This window comes from Stegostoma tigrinum, chromosome 16 (assembly GCF_030684315.1).
Source record: "Stegostoma tigrinum isolate sSteTig4 chromosome 16, sSteTig4.hap1, whole genome shotgun sequence".
Classification (NCBI taxonomy): Eukaryota; Metazoa; Chordata; class Chondrichthyes; order Orectolobiformes; family Stegostomatidae; genus Stegostoma; species Stegostoma tigrinum.
The window spans coordinates 41028142-41050440 of NC_081369.1; the positions used below are offsets into that span (position 1 = coordinate 41028142).

Sequence of the window (22299 nt, forward strand, 5' to 3'; positions counted from 1 at the left end):
AAGATAATGGGCAGTGCCAGGCTGCTTTTTAAATCATTAGCAAATAACAAAGGTAATAAACAGAGGTAACATGAGGGAACATTTTAATCCAAATGAATAGAGTGTACCATCGCATAAACACATCCTTGACAAAGGCAAATTCAGAAAAAAAAATTGCCTCAGATGCAATTCTAACAGCAGAAAGAGAACGGCAACTTTTGGCTGTAACAGAGAGAGGAATATGAGCTTCTAGCCTCAAGACCCCCACAACTACAGAAAGCTAAAACTAAAAATCCTCGTTCTGTGGGGGCTTGGCCCCACCACTTCATACTGCTTCTATTGTTCCCAAGTTTTAAAAAACCCTGAGGTCCTACAAGCTGTTTACTTTAATGGCTTTCAGCAGACTGCTCTCACCTCTGTCTCAACTTCTCCTCATAAAATAAAACAGGACAAAATACACTCTTAAAGCCATAGTATTGTGACAATATATAGAAGGTAATCATTCAACCTCACTAGACACACAGATAATCCATGTATTCCACGAGTTCAAATTCAGAAATCCAAAATAAGTGAAATTAACATATACACAAATCAGACACTTTATTTCACATCACAATAGGCCCAATAATATTAAATGAGGTGTTGACATTGTTCTGGGCTCATTAAGAATTCATCATTTGCAAGAAGGCAGGTGGATTTTAGCTTCTCCTATTTGAGAAGCTAAGGTTTAAAGTGGCATTGAAGAGGGTGAGCATTACAGAAAAGACCAATACCATATAAAATGTCACTGATTTTTAAAACATTTCATCAACCTATTCTCTGTCCTGGAGCCTGGCTGCCCTCCAAAATGCAGGAAATTTTTAACTCCTGCTCTAAACATGAATATGGAAATGGCAGCCACAGTGATAGGTGAATCACAACATGGTCTGAGATAACAAAGTGCAGAGCTGGATGAACTGAGCAGGCCAAGCAGCATCTTAGGAGCACAAAAGCTGACATTTTGGGCCTAGACCCTTCATCAGAAAAGCTTTTCTAATGAAAGGCCTAGGCCCAAAACATCAGCTTTTATGCTCCTCTGATGCTGCTTGGCCTGCTGTGTTCATCCACCTCCACACTTTGTAATCTCAGATTCTCCAGCATCTGCAGTTCCCATTATCTCTGACACAACATGGTCTGTTGTTATTTCGTTTACTCACCTCAGTTCCAGCATCCAGTTAATTGGACAACTGACTCAGGCACCTTAGGCAATAACTCACCTCCCGCCCATTCCCTGGGTGGTGAAAACAGCAATCATATCCAGTTAGCAATTAGAGTTAATCTGATACACAAATCAAAACTGCCTCCCATTTCCTGCTTCCAGTAGGGTAATTGGATTAATTATACTGCAAACTTGTATGTTTTATTGAAAAAATTGATTATTTTTCAGTGCACAGTACAATAATTCAAACATATATGTGGGAGCTCTTTGATAAAATAGTTGGAAAATGTCAAACAACATTCAAACCATTCCCTAAACTTCAGCTTTTATGCTTTAGCTTGGATTTCTTTCAGTGTATTGTCAGCTTTAATGACTACATGACTCTCTAACTCCCATGGCTAATCTACCTAGCCTGCACATCCAGTTTAATCTAATAGGTGTGGTTGGATACAGTTTGGGCCCAGAACCCTCAGAGGCTGATTTTACACCATGTGCTCCACCCATGATTGTTTACACTGAAGTGCCGAAGGGAATTCTCCATTGATGTGTTAGATGTACCATTAAATGCTCTTTTGTTCCTTCCTTTACATCTAGGATATTAAGAAGATTATCAGCTTTATTTCCAGGTCACTGTCTGATGGAGTATCTACGCTTGAAGAAGAAATGAATAATACCAGTGATCTCAATCAAATTTTAGTTCTTTTGGCCAATTTTCTTCGCATTAGAATGGAACAACACAATATGATTGAGAGTATAAATGCAACAGTTACTACAGAGGGTAAAGACATTAACTTCCTTCAAAAAATTGTTATCTTACTGATATCATGGTTGGTTGTGTGTAAGCTAATGGTTTTATTCAGATGTTAGGGCATTTTGTTTAGGAATAATATTCAGATGAGCTCATCTGAAAATCAAAATTCAAACCAAATTGGTTGAAACTGATTTATTAGAATTGAATTTTGTACAACACTTCATCCAAGTAAGAAGTTTATAATGATCATCGTCATTGTTTACCTTCTGTTGAAATGCGATGTTATCCTCTTGATCAGCCAAAAAATGATGTCTACTAACCAAATTATAAACTGAACATGTTAGTAATATACATCAGTCCAAATTTTCAGGTTTGGTTGGGATCCTCATGTCCAACCCAGATCTGAATATAGCAGGTCTCCTCCTGAAGCAATCTGTCCAGGCATCCATACCGGCAGCAACAGAGTAGGTTAGCTCTGAAACCATGTTGTCTTTTAAAGTAGTAGCTTGTTGTATTCCTCAATTTAAAAGTTCAAAAATCACTTTGACAATGACTGAAAGATCAGTATGTAAAGGTGAGTGAATGGTTAAGATGGCAGATGGGTGAGTGGGAGTCTGGGTGGCCAGGTAGTTGAGTATTGTGCCAGGTGGGTGGGGTACAAATGGTCACGGTAGTGTGGCATCCAGGCAGTACAGATGGCTGGTAAATATGGGAGGTAAGAGTGACAGGTGAGTGGTTGGGTGGAGGCAATGTGGCAGCAGGAAGGGAACCAGATATGTAGAGCAGCAATTAGATAGACTGACAGATGCATGGGTGGGGGTAGGGTAGATCGGATTGTGAGCCTGATCCATCAGAAGCCGGGATTTAAGTTGGGGTTTAATGCTCTGTGCCTGGGTGAGGAGTGGGTCAGGAGAACGGAAAGTCAGGGGTGGGGAGGAAATTCAGAGCAGGAGGAATTCAGTGGGGTATCAGGTCTGTGGGGATAGGGGGAAGTCAGGCTGGGTCCAGAGATTTGTGGTTTCTAGTTTCCACGGAACGGAGGTTCAGTTGGGAGTCAGGGGTGGAGGTCAACGATATGTCTGCGGGGAGGGTTGGTGGGAGATTAGACGGGGATGCGGTGTTTTCTATGGTAACTTGGAGGGCATCAGCTTCCCAAGAGATAGAGTAGTTATTGAATCTCTAACCTGTTCTGACTCCTATTAAGGTAAGTTAGTTGGAATCCTCCAAAATCTTTGACTCCAACTTAGAGCCAGGGACTTACTTGGAAAGTTCCAAATGTCAAGAAATTGCCCACTGGAGGTTTCAACTTCGTAGACAATTCCTGCAGAGTTAGCTGTGTTGGGACTTCCACCTGATTCTGACATATAACATCAGGCGGAAGACAGAGGTGGGTGGTGGAGGGTTCCTTTTCAGACTGGAGGCCTGTGACCAGCAGTGTGTCACAAGGATTTGTACTGGGTCCACTGCTTTTCATCATTTATATAAATGATTTGGACATGAACATAGGAGGCATGGTTAGTAAGTTTGCAGATGACACCAAAATTGGAGGTGTAATGGACAGCAAAGAAGGTTGCTTCAGACTACAAAAGGATCTTGATCAGATGGGCCAATGGGCTGAGGACAGGCGGATAGAGTTTAATTTAGAGCTGCTGCATTTTGGAAAGGTAAATCAAGGCAGGACTTGTAAACTTAATGGGAATGTCCTGGGGAGTGTTGTTGAACAAAGAGACCTTGGAATGCAGGTAAATTGTTTCTTGAAAGTGGAGTCACAGGTTAGAAGGATAGTGAAGAAAGCATTTATTACACTTGCCTTTATTGGTCAGTACATTGAGTATAGGAGTGGGAGGTCATGTTGTGGCTGTACAGGGCATTGGTTAGGCTACTATTGGGATACTGTGTGCAATTCTGGTTTTCCTGCTGTAGGAAGGATGTTGTGAAGCTTCAAAGGTTCAGGAAAGATTTACCAGGATGTCGCCAGGGTTGGAGGCTTTGAGCTGTAGGGAGAGGCTGAACAGACTGGGGCTATTTTCCCTGGAACATCAGAGGCTGAGGAATGAGCTTATAGAGGTTTATAAAATCATAAGGGTAGATTGGCAAGGTCTTTTTCCCAAGGCGAGGGAGTCCAAAATTGGAGGGCATAGGTTAAAGGTGAGAAGGGAAAGATTTAAAAGGGACGCAGCGGGTGGTGCATGTATGGGATGAGCTGCCAGAGGAAGTGGTGGAGGCATTTAACAGGTATCTGCATGGGTATATGAATAGAAAGGTTTTCGAGAGATATGAGACAAATGCTGGCAAATGGGACTAGATTTATTTAAGATATCTGGCCAGTGTGGCTGAGTTGGCTGTAAATTACACACCACTTGACTAAAGTTGTAATGCTGACTCTCACTAAGGAGTGAAAAGTCAAGTTGAAATTATTTCTCTGACTAGTAAGGTCATGTTTTGTTTCATTAATATACTTCAACCCAAGTTATCTGATTTCTGGATTGTCAGACTTCTGATGTACAATGGCAATAGCTGTTCTAAACTCCAATACCATGACGTCCATGGGGATTGTCCAGGGAGTTTAACAGTCTGATAGGCAAGGTCCTTGCTCCCCATGACTTTCTGTGATAGTTTCAAGTCTTCACTCAGTTTTGATGCACTTGTTTACTTAGCCACCCAGGAAATGTTGGCTTACCATCTAACATCTTGGTAATTACATAACTGATCCCCAAATTGTTCATGCTAATATCTGACCCCACCTCTCACTACACCCCCCAACCTCAACCACCCAATAATCACAAGGCTAATGTCCAGCCTCCCGACAACACCTTCACCTACCATCCAACTGACTGCCCTCCTCCCAACCTGACCTGACCCAGATAACCCTCGACAGAGCGCTGCCTAACAACCATTCGACTAGCCCTGACCAACTGTTCACCTCTTGCTTATCCAGATTCAACCCGACTACCCCACCAGACTAGAATACTACCTCACTCACCTACCATTTAACCCACGTATCATCTAACAACTGCGTCCATACTCAACTAGCTGTCACTCTACCTGCTACTGTCTCATCCACCCACTTGTGACCATACTCACCTGCCATCTCACCCACCTGCCACCTGATTCAACTACTATCCCATTTACTTGCCATCTCACCTGGCATGTCATCCACATGCTACAACACCTATCTACTCACTTATCCCACGCATTCACTCACTCATCCACTCACCATTCAATAACATTCAAACTGCACATTTAAGTTCACTGTACAGGAGCTAGTATTGGCTGTGTCCTGGTATCCTTTCAACTCTAATCTACTTTGCAGGGGCTTTCCAAAGGGCACATGATACAGTCAGGTTGGGAAGGTCCAGGATGGAAGGTGGGGCTGTATTGACTGAGAGAAATTGTCAAGTGGAACAACAATCCCATGGTAAATGATAAACTCCTCAGATGGTAGACAGGTTTTGAGGTTAGGGCTGATGGGTGACTCATTAATGGGTTACAGCTCAGAAGGCGGCTCTTTGGCTCATCATGTCTGCATGGAGAATGTCAGTAAAGTGGGAATTAGAAGCCATCAAAGAATTGGATAAGGATCTCAGGAACATGGGGTGAGGAGGGTGGATAATGGTGCGGAGAAGTCTTGACAGTAGACAGGAGATTGTCACCGTCTTGAACTGGGTGTCAAAAATACATACAGCCTTAGCGCTACCAATGAAGACACAGCCAAAGGTAAAGATGCCACCTATAAATGTGTGTTATAGGGGGATGGGTCTGGGTGGGATGCTCCAAGGGGCAGTTTGGACTTGTTGGGCCAAAGGGCCTGTTTCCACACTGTAGGGAATATAATCTAATCTTAAAAAGAGATAATGGGAACTGCAGATGCTGGAGAATTCCAAGATAATAAAATGTGAGGCTGGATGAACACAGCAGGCCAAGCAGCATCTCAGGAGCACAAAAGCTGACGTTTCGGGCCTAGACCCTTCATCAGAGAGGGGGATGGGGGGAGGGAACTGGAATAAATAGGGAGAGAGGGGGAGGCGGACCGAAGATGGAGAGTAAAGAAGATAGGTGGAAAGAGTATAGGTGGGGAGGTAGGGAGGGGATAGGTCAGTCCAAGGAAGACGGACAGGTCAAGGAGGTGGGATGAGGTTAGTAGGTAGCTGGGGGTGCAGCTTGGTGTGGGAGGAAGGGATGGGTGAGAGGAAGAACCGGTTAGGGAGGCAGAGACAGGTTGGACTGGTTTTGGGATGCAGTGGGTGGGGGGGAAGAGCTGGGCTGGTTGTGTGGTGCAGTAGGGGGAGGGGACGAACTAGGCTGGTTGAGGGATGCAGTGGGGGAAGGGGAGATTTTGGAACTGGTGAAGTCCACATTGATACCATATGGCTGCAGGGTTCCCAGGCGGAATATGAGTTGCTGTTCCTGCAACCTTCGGGTGGCATCATTGTGGCAGTGCAGGAGGCCCATGATGGACATGTCATCTAGAGAATGGGAGGGGGAGTGGAAATGGTTTGCGACTGGGAGGTGCAGTTGTTTGTTGCGAACTGAGCGGAGGTGTTCTGCAAAGCGGTCCCCAAGCCTCCGCTTGGTTTCCCCACTGTAGAGGAAGCCACACCGGGTACAGTGGATGCAGTATACCACATTGGCAGATGTGCAGGTGAACCTCTGCTTAATGTGGAATGTCATCTTGGGGCGTGCGATAGGGGTGAGGGAGGAGGTGTGGGGACAAGTGTAGCATTTCCTGCGGTTGCAGGGGAAGGTGCCGGGTGTGGTGGGGTTGGAGGGCAGTGTGGAGCGAACAAGGGAGTCACGGAGAGAGTGGTCTCTCCGGAAAGCAGACAGGGGTGGGGATGGAAAAATGTCTTGGGTGGTGGGGTCGGATTGTAAATGGCGGAAGTGTCGGAGGATGATGGTCGACCCATCGTCTCAGCCTGCTCCTGCCCCTCCGAACTCATCTCCACCTATCTGGACTCCATTTTCTTCCCTTTGGTCCAGGAACTCCCCACCTACGTCCGTGACACCACCCACGCCCTCCACCTCCTCCAGGACTTCCAATTCCCTGGCCCCCAACACCTCATATTCACCATGGACGTCCAGTCCCTGTACACCTGCATTCCGCATGGAGATGGCCTCAAGGCCCTCTGCTTCTTCCTGTCCCGCAGGCCCGACCAGTCCCCCTCCACTGACACTCTCATCCGCCTAGCTGAACTCGTCCTCACACTCAACAACTTCTCTTTTGACTCCTCCCACTTCCTACAGACTAAGGGGGTGGCCATGGGCACCCGCATGGGCCCCAGCTATGCCTGCCTCTTTGTAGGTTACGTGGAACAGTCCCTCTTCCGCACCTACACAGGCCCCAAACCCCACCTCTTCCTCCGGTACATTGATGACTGTATCGGTGCCGCCTCTTGCTCCCCAGAGGAGCTCGAACAGTTCATCCACTTCACCAACACCTTCCACCCCAACCTTCAGTTCACCTGGGCCATCTCCAGCACATCCCTCACCTTCCTGGACCTCTCAGTCTCCATCTCAGGCAACCAGCTTGTAACTGATGTCCATTTCAAGCCCACCGACTCCCACAGCTACCTTGAATACACCTCCTCCCACCCACCCTCCTGCAAAAATTCCATCCCCTATTCCCAATTCCTCCGCCTCCGCCGCATCTGCTCCCACGATAAGACATTCCACTCCCGCACATCCCAGATGTCCAAGTTCTTTAAGGACCGCAACTTTCCCCCCACAGTGATCGAGAACGCCCTTGACCGCGTCTCCCGTATTTCTGGCAACACATCCCTCACAACCCGCCCCCGCCACAACCGCCCTAAGAGGATCCCCCTCGTTCTCACACACCACCCTACCAACCTTCGGATACAATGCATCATCCTCCGACACTTCCGCCATTTACAATCCGACCCAACCACCCAAGACATTTTTCCATCCCCTCCCCTGTCTGCTTTCCGGAGAGACCACTCTCTCCGTGACTCCCTTGTTCGCTCCACACTGCCCTCCAACCTCACCACACCCGGCACCTTCCCCTGCAACCGCAGGAAATGCTACACTTGTCCCCACACCTCCTCCCTCACCCCTATCGCAGGCCCCAAGATGACATTCCACATTAAGCAGAGGTTCACCTGCACATCTGCCAATGTGGTATACTGCATCCATTGTACCCGGTGCGGCTCCCTCTACATTGGGGAAACCAAGCGGAGGCTTGGAGACCGCTTTGCAGAACGCCTCCGCTCAGTTCGCAACAAACAACTGCACCTCCCAGCCACAAACCATTTCCACTCCCCCTCCCATTCTCTAGATGACATGTCCATCATGGGCCTCCTGCAGTGCCACAATGATGCCACCCGAAGGTTGCAGGAACAGCAACTCATATTCCGCCTGGGAACCCTGCAGCCATATGGTATCAATGTGGACTTCACCAGTTTCAAAATCTCCCCTTCCCCCACTGCATCCCTAAACCAGCCTAGTTCGTCCCCTCCCCCTACTGCACCACACAACCAGCCCAGCTCTTCCCCCCCACTCACTGCATCCCAAAACCAGTCCAACCTGTCTCTGCCTCCCTAACCGGTTCTTCCTCTCACCCATCCCTTCCTCCCACACCAAGCCGCACCCCCAGCTACCTACTAACCTCATCCCACCTCCTTGACCTGTCCGTCTTCCCTGGACTGACCTATCCTCTCCCTACCTCCCCACCTATACTCTCTCCACCTATCTTCTTTACTCTCCATCTTCGGTCCGCCTCCCCCTCTCTCCCTATTTATTCCAGCTCCCTCTCCCCATCCCCCTCTCTGATGAAGGGTCTAGGCCCGAAACGTCAGCTTTTGTGCTCCTGAGATGCTGCTTGGCCTGCTGTATTCATCCAGCTTCACATTTTATAATCTTAAAAAGATCCAGGTCTTTTTTATGCTTAAATGCTGAGAGGGACATGCACTGAGACCTGGCTTAAGGATGCTTGGATGTACACCATTTAGTCTCTAATGTCAACGGCATTGTCAGATCAAAATATTCAATAGAACAACAAAAAAAGAATTTTTAATTCATTTTTTCAGAGAATCCCCCAGATTTGAAGAATCAGAAGTTTAAGCAGCAACAATGCTGCTTATACATGTTACTGGAACAGCTGGAGGAAAATTTAAATCAGATGGGTATTTGTGCATTCCAGAACCCCTACAGTCAAATACATGCTGTCGATCAGGTACAGAAAATGAAATGTTTTTTGCGGAGCTCCCCACAATTCAACGATACAGTTTATGAAAGGTACAGGTAGCCATGATGTTATTTGCATAATGTTCACTGAAAGCTTGGTATTCAGTGATGACTGTACTTACACGTTTAATATGTACAGCTGCACTTTTAGAACCCTGTGAATTTATAAGCTTTAGAAGTACAGCCAAATGTGCATCTTTAATTCATATTAGATAAATGTAAGATGTAATGGGCTTTGTGTTTAATTAGAATTAATAATTAGAAACTTTGTAATGCAGCAAGGGCCGATGACACATTTTTCCTATTAATTAATACTTTATCAATAACTTTTCTGCAAAAATGCTTGGTATGTAATCTGTGTATACATACTGAAGTATCTATTCAAGTTAATAGATGTAAAATGTCAATTGATTAATATTCTTTTAGTATGTAACAAAGAGCAGCAAAGTTGATATTTAATTTCTTGTAGTCACTAAATTATATCACTCTGAAAAAGTTATTAAAATAATTACTTAGTAAATACAGAGCCTAAACGTTGCTAAGAAAAAGACACAAAGTCAAAGAGTTTCATTTTGCACTCATCAGGATTAGGACGCAAGAATCCAAATGTCTGAAAGGGCTCTTGAAGGTTTCATGTCTGGAATATTCTTAGTAATTCAACCCACTGGGATGATGTCAGTGATAATATGGAAAGGAGACCTTGCATAGACTTGCTTTGGTTCAGATGTATTATTGTGATGTTATACAAAATATACAAGTATGCAATAAACTAACAAAAATAGAAATTGCTGAAAAATCTCAGTAGGTCTGGCAGTATCTGCGAAGAGAAATCAGGGTTAGCATTTCAGATCTAGTGACCTTTTTTCACAACTGTTGAGTCATTGAATTCTGAGGAAGGATCACTGGACCCGAAAGGTTAACTCTGATTTCTCTCCATGGGTGCTGCTACACCTGCTGAGTTTTTCCAACAATTTCTGTTTTTTTGTTTCTAATTTCTAGCATCCTTTCAGATTTTATGAGATAAACTAACTTGTGTTTACATTCAGAAGGCTGTTTAAACTCTACTAGCTAGGGCCTAATAGTGAGTTCAATCTCCATTTCGACCCTTACACATGGTAGCTGCCAGTGGAAGGTGAAAGCAACAGTGAAGAATCTAGAGAAAAATTCAAAAATTGGCTTTAAAAAAATTCAGCTTCAGACCTGAAGAGATGCACCAGCAAACTGAAAACTGCAGAACAGATTTGTAAAAAAAGTGAGCCGTGGAGATCAAGAAGCTTTACTTACAGGGGGTGCAGGCTGCATTGCAAGAGGTGGTTGTCTTGTGAACAGTGCCCGTTCCATTTTTGTGCTAGTGAGCTGAACAGATATTAAGAATTAGGTGAGAAAAGCTTACGAATTAGCACAAAATAATTTGCTGAATGGACAACTTCCTATGAAAATTTTCTGTAGCTCTAATTCAGAACACCATCACATGTGGGAAACATGAAGCAGGAGCAAGAAAATTAAGCCAAAGAGAACCCATGAAAATGTCACTTCAGGAAAATGGAGACAGAAGATTGATCAGATATGGACTATAGAACTGAATCAAAATCAAACTGAAAATCTGAAATAATTAATACATTTCTTTATTCTTGGCATAGATTGGGTGTTCGTCAGATAAGGAAGTATTGAAACGTATCAACATGTTCATTACTATGTTGATGAAGTTGTAAAATCTTTTGATAACCACTTCAATCCAAGAACCAACAAAATGTTAGAAAGAGGTGGATTTGATAGAGCCCAGAATCCAAGTGAATCAATACAGTGGAAATTTAAGGTGTTAAAATTTGAAAACAGAACTAATCAGAATCCATTTCTGAAGAAGGGTCTAGGCCCGAAACGTCAGCTTTCCTGCTCCTCTGATGCTGCTTGGCCTGCTGTGTTCATCCAGCTCTACACCTTTTTATCTCAGACTCCAGCATCAGCAGTTCCTACTATCTCTTAATCAGAACCCACATTGTCGTAATTTTTGCTGATGAATAGCTATCAAACTTATTGCAGTTTGCAGAAGACCTCATCCTTGGAAAAGCATGTACTTGGTGAGACACGTAAAGGCTTGGAAGTAGAACAAAGTAATATTTAGAGGGAAGAAAATTCTTGGTGGTAGAGATCAACAGTCAATACAGTTGTTTAAACAGAAGAGAGTAAGAGAAACTCAGCAAAAGAAAGCATAGCTAGGAGGGGTTATACAAGGTGTCACTGAACCTTTCCAAAGCTGTGGCACCAAAAAGATTCACAGGTGCAAACAATGTCCTGTAAACACAACAGAAGCCTTCACTCTGAGATAGTTGGGAACTTTGGAAAGGTGTGTCAAAGTACATTTTATATTCCTAAAGGAGAGTTCTTTGCACACATAGCTATTAATAAAGGTAAACAATCTTCATCTGAAGACAACCCGACCTCTTTGGTGCAGTCAGTGATATTAATCTGTCGTTCTGGAACATAGATATATACATTAATGGAAGTTCTAGCGTATGGCATTGTCTGAGAGGCATTCTGGTTGTCAACAGGGTAAAGTTGCCATAAGCCCAGAGGACCATAGGTCTGCTGTCTCATTAGAGAGGGACAACTGGTTGTGAACTTAACCTGAGGCTCACCATACCTCAGGTGAGGGGTGAGTTCAAGAAGGCAGGAATTTTCGTGGCATTGGCTTGCAACTAACAGAAACCCAGTTATATAGCCCAGGAAGAATTGAATTGAAAGTCAAAAGAATGCTACAAACAACTCTCCAGTACAGAGAAAAACAGACATTGACCACATTGTACATGTGGCACAATCAAGGGTTGTCTCTTTTAAGCAGCAGAGATGGACTTCAGTTTTTATCATGAAATTGGAATAAATTTTTATCAAGAGCCCAGGAGTCACTTCCAAAAGGACTGCCCAAATGTTTTCAAGTGTCTGAAAAATTGAATATGGCATTATTTTGAGAGAGAATGCTAGGACTATTTATCTTTTGAAGCCTAGAAAAATACCACACTCACTAATGAAGCAAATTGAATTTGATTTGAAGCTATGACAAGAAAGAAAATTATGACTTTTGCCATGAAACCGATCAAGTGTGCTCTGGCATGGTTCCAATTCCTAAATCTAACAAGACTCTTTGTGCTTGTGTAGACTTAACTCAATTATCATACTTTCTGTGTTAGAGGGTTTTCAGTCATTAACAGGAAAAAGGCATGATTCTTATTGAAAAGTATAAAATCTTGAAAGCATTTCTTAGGACACATTTTCAGTAGCAAGGTCAGAATTGAAGATCTGCAAATACACTCTTGTGTAGGTCTAATATTTTTTAACAACTTCTTGGAATGGTTGGCAAAATTTCTACCAAATTTTCAGTAAGTCACATACCGCCTCATGAAATGACAAGCATGATCTAGGAATGCATGTTTGGAGCTAACTTGTCAAAATATCAAGAAGATATTGATTTGCTGATTTTTCCAGATGTCTTAGCATCTAACATTATAATCCTTCATTACCAACCATCATTGCAATAAATACCTTATGCTTAGGAATATTCCTTCTTTCAAGAACAGACAGATGGATGTCAGAGACCAGTTTATTAAGTGACTCTACCACTATCAAGTACTGTTGACAACATGTGCAATCATAGAAAGTCACATTAGGCTTACAAAAAAATTCTCAGACTAGATCATTGGTTTGAAAGTGGTTATAAAGACAGAAAGGTGGCTGTTTTATTTTCTTTTGTTCCAATTGTGAACCCCTTGAAAGGGGTTTTCTTTTAGCCCTGTCCCTGTCTCAGATTTTATTGATGAGGATCAGTGAAATGGGATTTCTACGTTTGGTTGAAATGAGCAGTGGAACTTGCTCTGGATTTTAAACTATTGTTGTCCCTGCCCCAGGAATGTTTGATGGAGATGGAGTGGAGGGGATTTATTTATTTTGTTGTGCATTTGTTTGTTTATTTATTTATTTGTTTTCTTGAGTTTTACTTGAGTTCATTTTTACTTTGGCCCCTTGAGATCGCTGCCCAAAAGAGGTTGTGGGAAAGGAGTCAAGGAGAAGCCATTTTTTTATTGGTTTATTTTTTCTTGCTTTCCCTCAGAATACTGTGGACTTTATTTTGGTTTAACAAAGTCGAAGCAGCTTTATTTTCTGTTTGAAAGAGCAGGGTGGGCTTTGATCTGTGTTTCACCCAGAACTGTATCTGTCCCAGGAGTTTCTAACGGGGGTAGTGTCGGGAGGGGTCTTGGTTTTTTTTCTGTTCAAATGTCTCCTTTAAAAGAATAGAGACAGACCACAAACCTTTAGTTCCTGTAGGGACAGAACAACTAAAAGAATCACTCGACACCGAAGTCCACTTCAAGTATTAAAGAGTTTATTGTTTTATATCAGTGGGGATACAACTCTGGACAGTCCAGGAACTTCTCCATGAGCAAAGGGAACCACACACTTTTAAACATTTTCATTATCCCACTTTGGTTGTTATAAACCAATCAAATTATTAATTGATTACATACGCATCCAGTCAGATTAATCATGTGACTGTATGATCAGTCATCCCATGATCTCATGATGGTTGCCAGACTGCCTCCCCCTCCTTATCAATTATCCTTTCTTATCTGATGAGAGGAACAAACAAGAATATCTCCTAGGATACAGAGATTCCTGTTGAGATGATGAGATTCATTTCAGTACTAGTACAGGGTAAACTACAAACAGCAGCAGATGCACTCTCTATTGTAGCTCTTGATCACCCGAAACAAGAAGACATTAACGTCATTGAAAAGATTAAGTTACAGATTCAGTTTACTGCACCATAGGGTTGTCAAGATTGAGTAACACAAAGAAATTCGTCGTATGCAGATTGCAAGATGAGGAATGTGACTAAAATGCCAATACTACACGCATGATTGCAAATGAATATTTCACACATTTTGTAGATTTGTATAGCTTACAAGTTCACAAATATACCCTCAGCCCAATGAGGAAGCTGAACAAGGAGTCAGGACAATCAAGTCACTTGAAAAAGAGCAAAGTTCTCAAAACAACACTGTTGATTGACAAAGCTATTTTATTACAATGTGGATTAGCAACACTCTAATTACTGATAGGAAGAATGCTCCTATTCTACCAAAGAAACTACTTCAGGGGCATGAAATCCTAAATATCAGAGAGTTCAAGCAAACAGAAATCTTACAGAAAACAACAAGTCTATATCCACCAAAGAAAATATCATGGTGGGAGCTACCAAAGTAGTGGAAAGGTCATAACTTATAGGATCATGATGAAAACAGTGAAAATGTAATTGTCTAGTGATATAATAATCAATGGAGATCTTACCTAGTATGTAAGGCAGAATATAAGACAACATAGAGGAAACCGTATTCCAAACTATATCGTAAGACCAATCAGATGTTGACTCTAAAATTTGTAAAGAACCACTGCTGCAGACCTCAATGAATATCAAGAATCATGAATTATAAGAAAGATATCTGATCATCCAACTGTTATAACAAGAAAGTTAACTAACAATATCTCCTGTTTTATTAACGGCTGTTCCCTTTCTAAGTTTGCTGTCCCAGTCCTAATGAGTGTCTCTTTTTAACAATGTCAAAATAGTCATGAGTTGATCTCCTCTGATCTTACTCATGGATATTTTGAAATCTAAATTCCTGACTGCTCAAAAACCCGGCGACTGGCTGGTTAGGTACTGAAATTTAAATACACATGAGCACACACAAAATTGAATATTTTAAATCAATTGGAAGTGCAGTGGAGGTAGCTTCAGTTGTGGTATTGGAAGATAATGCTTTGAATAAAATCAATGTGCAAAGGTACAGGCAGAGTCTTGGTAGGGGTGAGGGCTACATCAGGGTCTAATAACTGGGGCCTAATGTTCTAGGGGATCCACTGTACCTGGGTTGGAAATGGGCTAGTGTGACGGTGTGTTCTGGTTGGGAGTGGGGTGGGGTGGTTCAAGTCGGGAGTGGGGTCGGAGCGTTCAGGTCAGAGGTCAGGGGTGGTGCCAGTGTGTTCAGGTATGGGGGGGAGGTGGGTGGGGGCGGAGTGTTCAATTTCGGGGAGGGGGTGGGGGCTGAAGTGATCAGGTCAGAAGCTGGGGCCGGAGTGTTCAGATCAGAGATCAGGAATGGGGCTTGATTGTACAGGTCGGAGCTCAAGGCTGTAGTGTTCAGGTTGAGGTTGGGACCATTGTGCACAGGTCAGGGGCGGAGCTGCTGGGCCTAGAGGTCAGGGCAATGTACATTGGTCAGGATGGGAACCACTCGGCTCAAATGGTGGATGTGTTACTGGTCACAGCAAATGTAAACAAAAATCATATGGTACTGTAATGAATAAGTCGAGTTTCTGATATTCTGGTGTCATTTTTATCTGGGTGAAAAAATATCAGCTCAAATCTGTTATAAGACATATTACTTTTGAAGCAAGAGTAAATTCAAGTGTCAGGGAAGTAGCTGTGTTGCTGTGCTCGAGCTGGGGGCCCAGGCCAGGCCAGGCCAGGAGCAGCACTGTGGCCTTTGATTTCAGTCCCTGGACCTAAGTACAGGGAGAAGACTGGAGAATGACAGATACTGGCTACTCATTTGCTCGGCAGAAGTATTCTGCAAAGGAAACTGAAATTGCTTGTGCAAGATGCCTAACAGAAAGGCATCCCCCTTTTTGGATAGGATTTCAAATGCTTGTATATTTTGGCTGGAGGGACCGAATAGCTTCCTATTCAAATATATGTGAAATATATTCCTATTTTAGGACTGAAAAAGTAGGAGCTACAGATGCTGAAGAATCTGAGATAACAAGGTGTAGAGCTGGATGAACACAGCAGGCCCAGCAGCATCAGAGGAGCAGGGAAGGCTGACGTTTTGGGCCTAGACTCTTCATCAGCTTGTTAGCTCCTATTTTAGGACACTTGATTTTACTCTTGCTTCAAAAGTAATATGTCTTATAACAGATTTGAGCTGATATTTTTTCACCCAGATAAAAATGATACCAAAACATCAGAACCTCAACTTATCAAGTACAGTACCGTATGATTTTGTTTACATTTGCTGTGTCTTTATTACTGAACAAAATAAGAATGAAATCTAACTTTTTTATTCAATTTCTTTTCACACAGAAATACTACTGTAGACTCCAAGGACCTGAACAGAGTTTCAGCTGACACCAACCCCCAGCAGAACAGGACTCAACAGCAGTGCTTTAAGGGGCTCCCCTGGTGGTTTGTGTATATTGCTTGGTTTCTGGTGATTTTAACAAGTGCTACATCTGCTTTCTTCACCACATTGTATGGGCTGTCCTACGGCAAAGAAAAATCTATTAAGTGGTTAATTTCCATGGCAACATCATTGTTCCAAAGTGTGTTTATTCTGCAGCCAGTAAAGGTAATATATAGATCTTTATTACTGATTTCTCAACCAGCAGCTCAACAACATCAATGGAACGAAAAATATGTGGACCACAGATATTAAATGCTTTAACTATAACAATTTAAACTGCATCAAGATTTGGATAACAAGCTGCAGCAAGTTGATTAATCGAAGCCTTGGTAACACAGCCAACTGATGTGTACGATAAGTTAGGACCAAAGGGTTTTCGTTTTCTCATTTTTCAATTCTCAAATTGGCGTTTAGTAAAGATGACAACTGGAGGCAGAGATGGGTGCTGTTTGATGTATCACAGGTTACTCCATAGATGCTACCCGACTTGCTGAGTTTCTCCAGGACTTTCTATTTTAATCATGCTTGGATCTCAGCTGGGGAATTGTGTACAGTCTGGATGCCACACTACATGAAGAATGTGAATGCATTGGCGAGAGTGCAGAACAAGTTTGTGAGAATAGTTAAAGGATTGAGACACTTCAGTTATGAGGTTAGATTGCAGAATTTGGGAATGTTTTCCTTAGAGAGGAGATCTTTTTGAAACTTTCAAAACTGAGAGGTCTGGACAGGTTAAATAGGGAGAAACTGTTCCTCCTTCCAACACTATTGAAAGCCAGAGGGCACAGATTTAAAGTGCTCTGCAGAAAAAAAACAAATAAGAGATAGATCAAAGCTTTTTCCACAGTAACTAGGGTGTGGAATGTACAGCCTCAGGCATTTAAGAGTGAAAGGGTATGATCTTAGCACTAATCTAAAAATGTTCAGAGAAGGGAATACAGCAGACACTGTGTGCTTTGAGGTCACCCGCTGCACCATAACAATTCTATATTTCTGTGATGTTCTGAAAGTTGAATCTTTCCTGTTCGGAGCAATTAGAGAACATTTACATTACAATGCTGCCACGTGTAAGCAACACAACACTATTTTAAAATGTGAATTATGTCATTATAACACAAATTCTGTCATTGATTATGTGTTCGTAAACAATTACAACAACAGCCTCGATAACAAAGTGTAGAGCCGGATGAATACGCCAAGCAGCATCGGAGGAGCAGGAAAGGTGACGTTTCGGGTTTTTCTGAAGAAGGGAAAACCCGAAACGTTTGCTTTCCTGTTCCTCTGATTCTGCTCGGCCTGCTGTGTTCATCCGGCTCTACACCTTGTTATCTCAGATTCTCCAGCATCTGCAGTTCCTACTATCTTTCAACAAGCAGCCTAGCTAGATTTTAGAAACAATGCTCGATCAATTGTCACAGCTCTTTTGCTAAACCTATATTCATCAGATTGTAATCTTTGAAATGATTACTCTAGGAATGTCAGATGATTTGACAGTATAATATGTGTTTCAAATAATATTACAATCTATTTGTGTGACGCTGTGGAGAAGGAAAGCAGGTTCTTTCACTTGGAAAATTTGTAGCAACTAGTTTCAAAAGTAAAATTGCAAATTAAGTAATTGACTGAACAAATTCAAGTTTCCAATCAAATGATGTTTTATTTCTCTCGTATTGATCTCTTTCCATCTGCTGTGCCTTTTTTTGAAGGTTTTTTGTGCTGCTGCCTTTATCGCTTTGTTTGTGAAAAAAGTCGATCAGCATCATGTTGACGAACAGACTTTCCACCTGACAGCAGGTACATGCATAGAATGATCAGTTATTTTATTACTAAAGGATTAACTCTCTCAGTCAATCTTTATAGATAAAGGTGCAGGGAGGAGGCGAATCCATGTTGGTAATTTTTAGATTGTTAGGAACTTGTCCTAAGAATGCTGTGCTTGCACTTTTATCAGTTCCTCCCACAGCCACTCTAAGTATTTCACATTTAGAAATGTGATCATTCTGTCCAATATTTAACTGTACAAAAGAGAAATCCAAGGCTTATAATCTGATTAATCTGTTCTCAGCATGTGCTTCATTTTAATTCATTTGAAGACTGACTGAAAAAGTGTGAGATAAAACAGAGGGGAGAAATCAATTATTAAACTGTTTCACTTCACAGTAAGTGCAACCAGAAGGCAAAACATATCACCATATTCATCCTGATCATTCAATGAAGCTTCTCAGGTACAAATACCGCATCATAAATCACTTTTTCTGGAAATTGATATTGCTGAAATGTCAAACTGGTGAAAAAGTGACCAATGGAATTTGGTGCCAGCTTGTCCATTTTTCTTAAATATATAAAAATCATGATTGAACATTGAATGAAAAATCTGATTGAAGATTGAATGAAAAATGTTGAATAGCATAGAGGAGTAGAAGGAGCATTTGAAATATTAGGGTTACTTGATTGAAGCAGAAAAGAAACAAAGCATTAAATGATATGGGAACTGAATGGATACATGGGATTAGTATTATAAGGCTGTGCAGACAGTAAATACTGCCACAGATTGATTTGTCATAAATGAGTAGATTCCATAGAGTCACATGGTACAGAAACAGAAATCTTGGCCTAACCAGTCCACACTGACCATGCTCCCAAACTAAATTAGTCCCACTTGCCTGTCCTTGGCACTTGTCCACAGATGTGCAGGCTAGGTGGACTGGCGATGCTAAATTGCCCATAGTGTTCAGGGATATGTAGATCAGGTGGGTTACAGGGGGAGGGGGCTGGGTGGGTTGCTGTGAGAATTGGTGTGGACTTGTTGGGCTGAAGGGCCTGTTTCTGCACAGTAGGGATTCTAAGTCTTATCCAAATGTCTTTTAAATCATGTTACTGTGCCTGCATCAATCACTTTCTCTGACAGTTCATTCCACACACAAACCACTCTCCATGTAAAAAAGTTGCCCCTCATGACCTTTCTAAATCGTCCTCCTCTTTCCTTAAAAATACACCCCCTAGTTTTGCACTCCCCCACGCATGGGAAAACACCCTTGTCATTCTCCTCATCTATGCCCTTCATGATGTTATAAACCTCAATAAGGTCACCCCTCAACCTCCTATGCTCCAGCGTAAGATGTCCCAGCCTTTCCAGTCTATGTTTATACCTCAAACTTTCCATTCCCGGCAACATCCTGGTAATTTTTTTCTGAACCTTCTCCAGCTTAATAATATGCTGCCTATAGCAGGGCAACCAAAACTGCATACAGTACTCCAAAAGTGGCCTCACCAACATCCTGTATAACCTCAACATGACGTCCCAATTCCCACACTCAAAGGTCTGAACAATGAAGACAGGCATGCTAAATGTTGTAACGTTTATGGAATTGGAGCCAATCTACCATCCTCTGAGAAAAAGAACAGAAAATGACATTACCAACGCAGGAAATGACATCACCAACCCAAGGAAACCTAAACAGATAAATAGAAAGCGGGACATAACACCAGCGCTTCATCGGAGGCTCACTGATGATGTTACCTAGAAATGGTGACGAAATGTCTGAAAACTAACCTTCCAGCTCAGCGAGCAAACTCACATCCATCAACATCTAGAGTCCTGGCACCTACGCCACCATTCCTTAAGTTCCTGGCTGATCTGTTTTTTGCTTGCATTCCACATTTCCATCATTCCCTTGTCCTCCTTGTCAAGACCATTCAGGATATTTGACACTTCAGTTAAGTCACCCTCACTCATCTAAACTTTCATGGAAACAAGCCCAGCCTGTCCAGCCTATTCTCATAAGGAATACCACTCATTCCAAGAATCTAGTAAACTTCTTTTGAACCAGTTTCCATGCATTTATGTCCTTCCTTGTGCAAGAAGAACAAAACTGCACACAGTATTTGAGACAAGGTGTCGCTGAAGCCCTTTTAAATCAGAAATAATATCTTTACATCTATATTCAATTCCTCTTGTAATGAAAGGTAGTGTCCCATTAGCCTACTGATTATGTGCTACATATGTACTATAGACTAACATTTGTGACTCACACACCCGAACGTTTAAATCCCTCTGCACTTTGGAATTCTGCAAGCATTCTCCACTTAAGTAATTCTTGGTGTGATGATACTACGGCTTTAAAAGGTTTATTTTGTCTTTTTTTAATGAGGAGAATTTGAGACAGAGGCGTGGAGCAGTCTGCTTCAAGCCAATATAATAAACAGCTTGTGAAGCCTGTTTTTTTTTAATGTTGGAACAATAGAAGCAGTCTGAATGGGTGGAGTCAAGCTCCCACAGAACCAAGGTTTTAGTTTTAGCCATCAGTAGCTGAAAACTACTATATCTCTCTCTCTCTTTGCTACATCATAAATATCATTTTTTCCCAGCTACTATCAGTTCTGATGAAGAGTCATCAGACTCAAAATGTTAGCTCTGCTTTCATTCCACAGAAGCTGCTAGGCCTGCTGAGTTCCACCAGCAATTTCTGGTTTTGTTTCAGATATCCAGCATTTGCAGTCCTTTGTTTCATATCTGTAAAGAATAGAGATTTGATGTCAAATGTCCGTTTCTCATTTTGTTACATTTCTAATCCATTTACGTCCTTCAACAAACCATATCACCCCCAGGAAAACTGGATAATTCTTCACATATAGACCGAAGTAGTACAATTTACCAACCCCCAACGGTTCAATTTGTAGAACAATTGAAAGAGAAGAAAAGAAAAGAGAAGAAAATGCATGAAAAGATCCAGAAGATTCTGGGTATGTAAATGATATCTCATTTTGCTTACTTATATATAAATACCTTAATACAGCCCCAGTGACTAATTTTGGACCTATGCCCTTTCTAATATAGTCATTTTGATTAAGTTTATTGAGTGTTCTGTTGGCTGAGAAACAAAATGAAAATATACTTCGACTTTTTCATTTTCTGATGCCCTATTTTCTCTCTTTTTCAGTTCATTTGCTATTTTTTTCCTTACTGCTAACCATTGCTTATGGAGAGCAAAATCCCAACTCATTTTATCTCAATAGAGCCATTAACCAGACATTCACTCCTTCTTTCAATGATATCCAAAGTACTGAGGAGTTTTACACCTGGACCAGCAATTTCTTACTGCCCAAGCTATATGGAAGCCATAAAGGTAAACACATTCTGTTTAACTCTTACCACAAAAGAAACACAATTGCTCTCTAAACTACAGCAAAAAAAAACACTCCAGATGATGATGCTCACAGTTAATGAGAAAGTTTTATAAATACGAGGATGTTTAATGATGCGATATTATCTGAAGCATTAACTTATCAGAATTGGGAAAAGCCCTGGGATCTGACAGTTCTGGGATGATGTTATAGGTTCTAGCAATACTTTGAGGTGGCTTTTCAAGTTGGTAACTCCATGAGTTTGTTATTGATCCACGGAAAATTAGGAAAGCAAGCTCCTGTAACATTGGAGCTGGTCCTTGGTTTTAGAATCTTTAGAAGGAAGATCTCCAAGGACAGAGAATATTGGGGATCAAGTTCCCATATTCAGCAAGCATTCAGAATTATTGTAGAATGAAGGGAGCACTGAAAATTCATCAGGGATGGGAAATAAATGCTGGCTTTAATAGAAATATCATATTTGGAGAAGTAACATTTTTACCAGATACAGATGTCAAAAGAATATTACATCACATACAACATTATCTGTAAGTACAAAGTGACAGCATACTTAGGCACTTTCTTTTAATGGTAGATTAATAAACAATTGATGCAACAGCAGCATGCATTTATTTAATCTTATATGTATGATACAATGCACATATTACCTTTTTAATGACAAATTCCTTTATTTAAGATACTTTCTTCAGTCATTTTTCATGGATGTCTCATTCTATGGCAAGAAAGTCAGGTCAGGAAGCTGATTTCAAATGCCCTACGGTTCTGCCAGAACTTGTCCCTAGGAGCAGCCTAGT

General features: G+C 41.9%; 1 protein-coding gene across 1 annotated transcript in view; it reads left to right on the forward strand.

The window, feature by feature from the left end:
- LOC125459953 (polycystin-1-like protein 2) overlaps positions 1-22299 on the forward strand; it is a 93885-nt gene that overhangs the window by 56063 nt on the left and 15523 nt on the right. The window contains exons 17-22 of the mRNA XM_059651535.1: positions 1772-1955; positions 8972-9179; positions 16261-16525; positions 18067-18154; positions 20969-21103; positions 21301-21486. Of these exons, the coding sequence (XP_059507518.1) occupies positions 1772-1955; positions 8972-9179; positions 16261-16525; positions 18067-18154; positions 20969-21103; positions 21301-21486 (1066 nt within the window). The remainder of the gene's footprint in view (positions 1-1771; positions 1956-8971; positions 9180-16260; positions 16526-18066; positions 18155-20968; positions 21104-21300; positions 21487-22299) is intronic.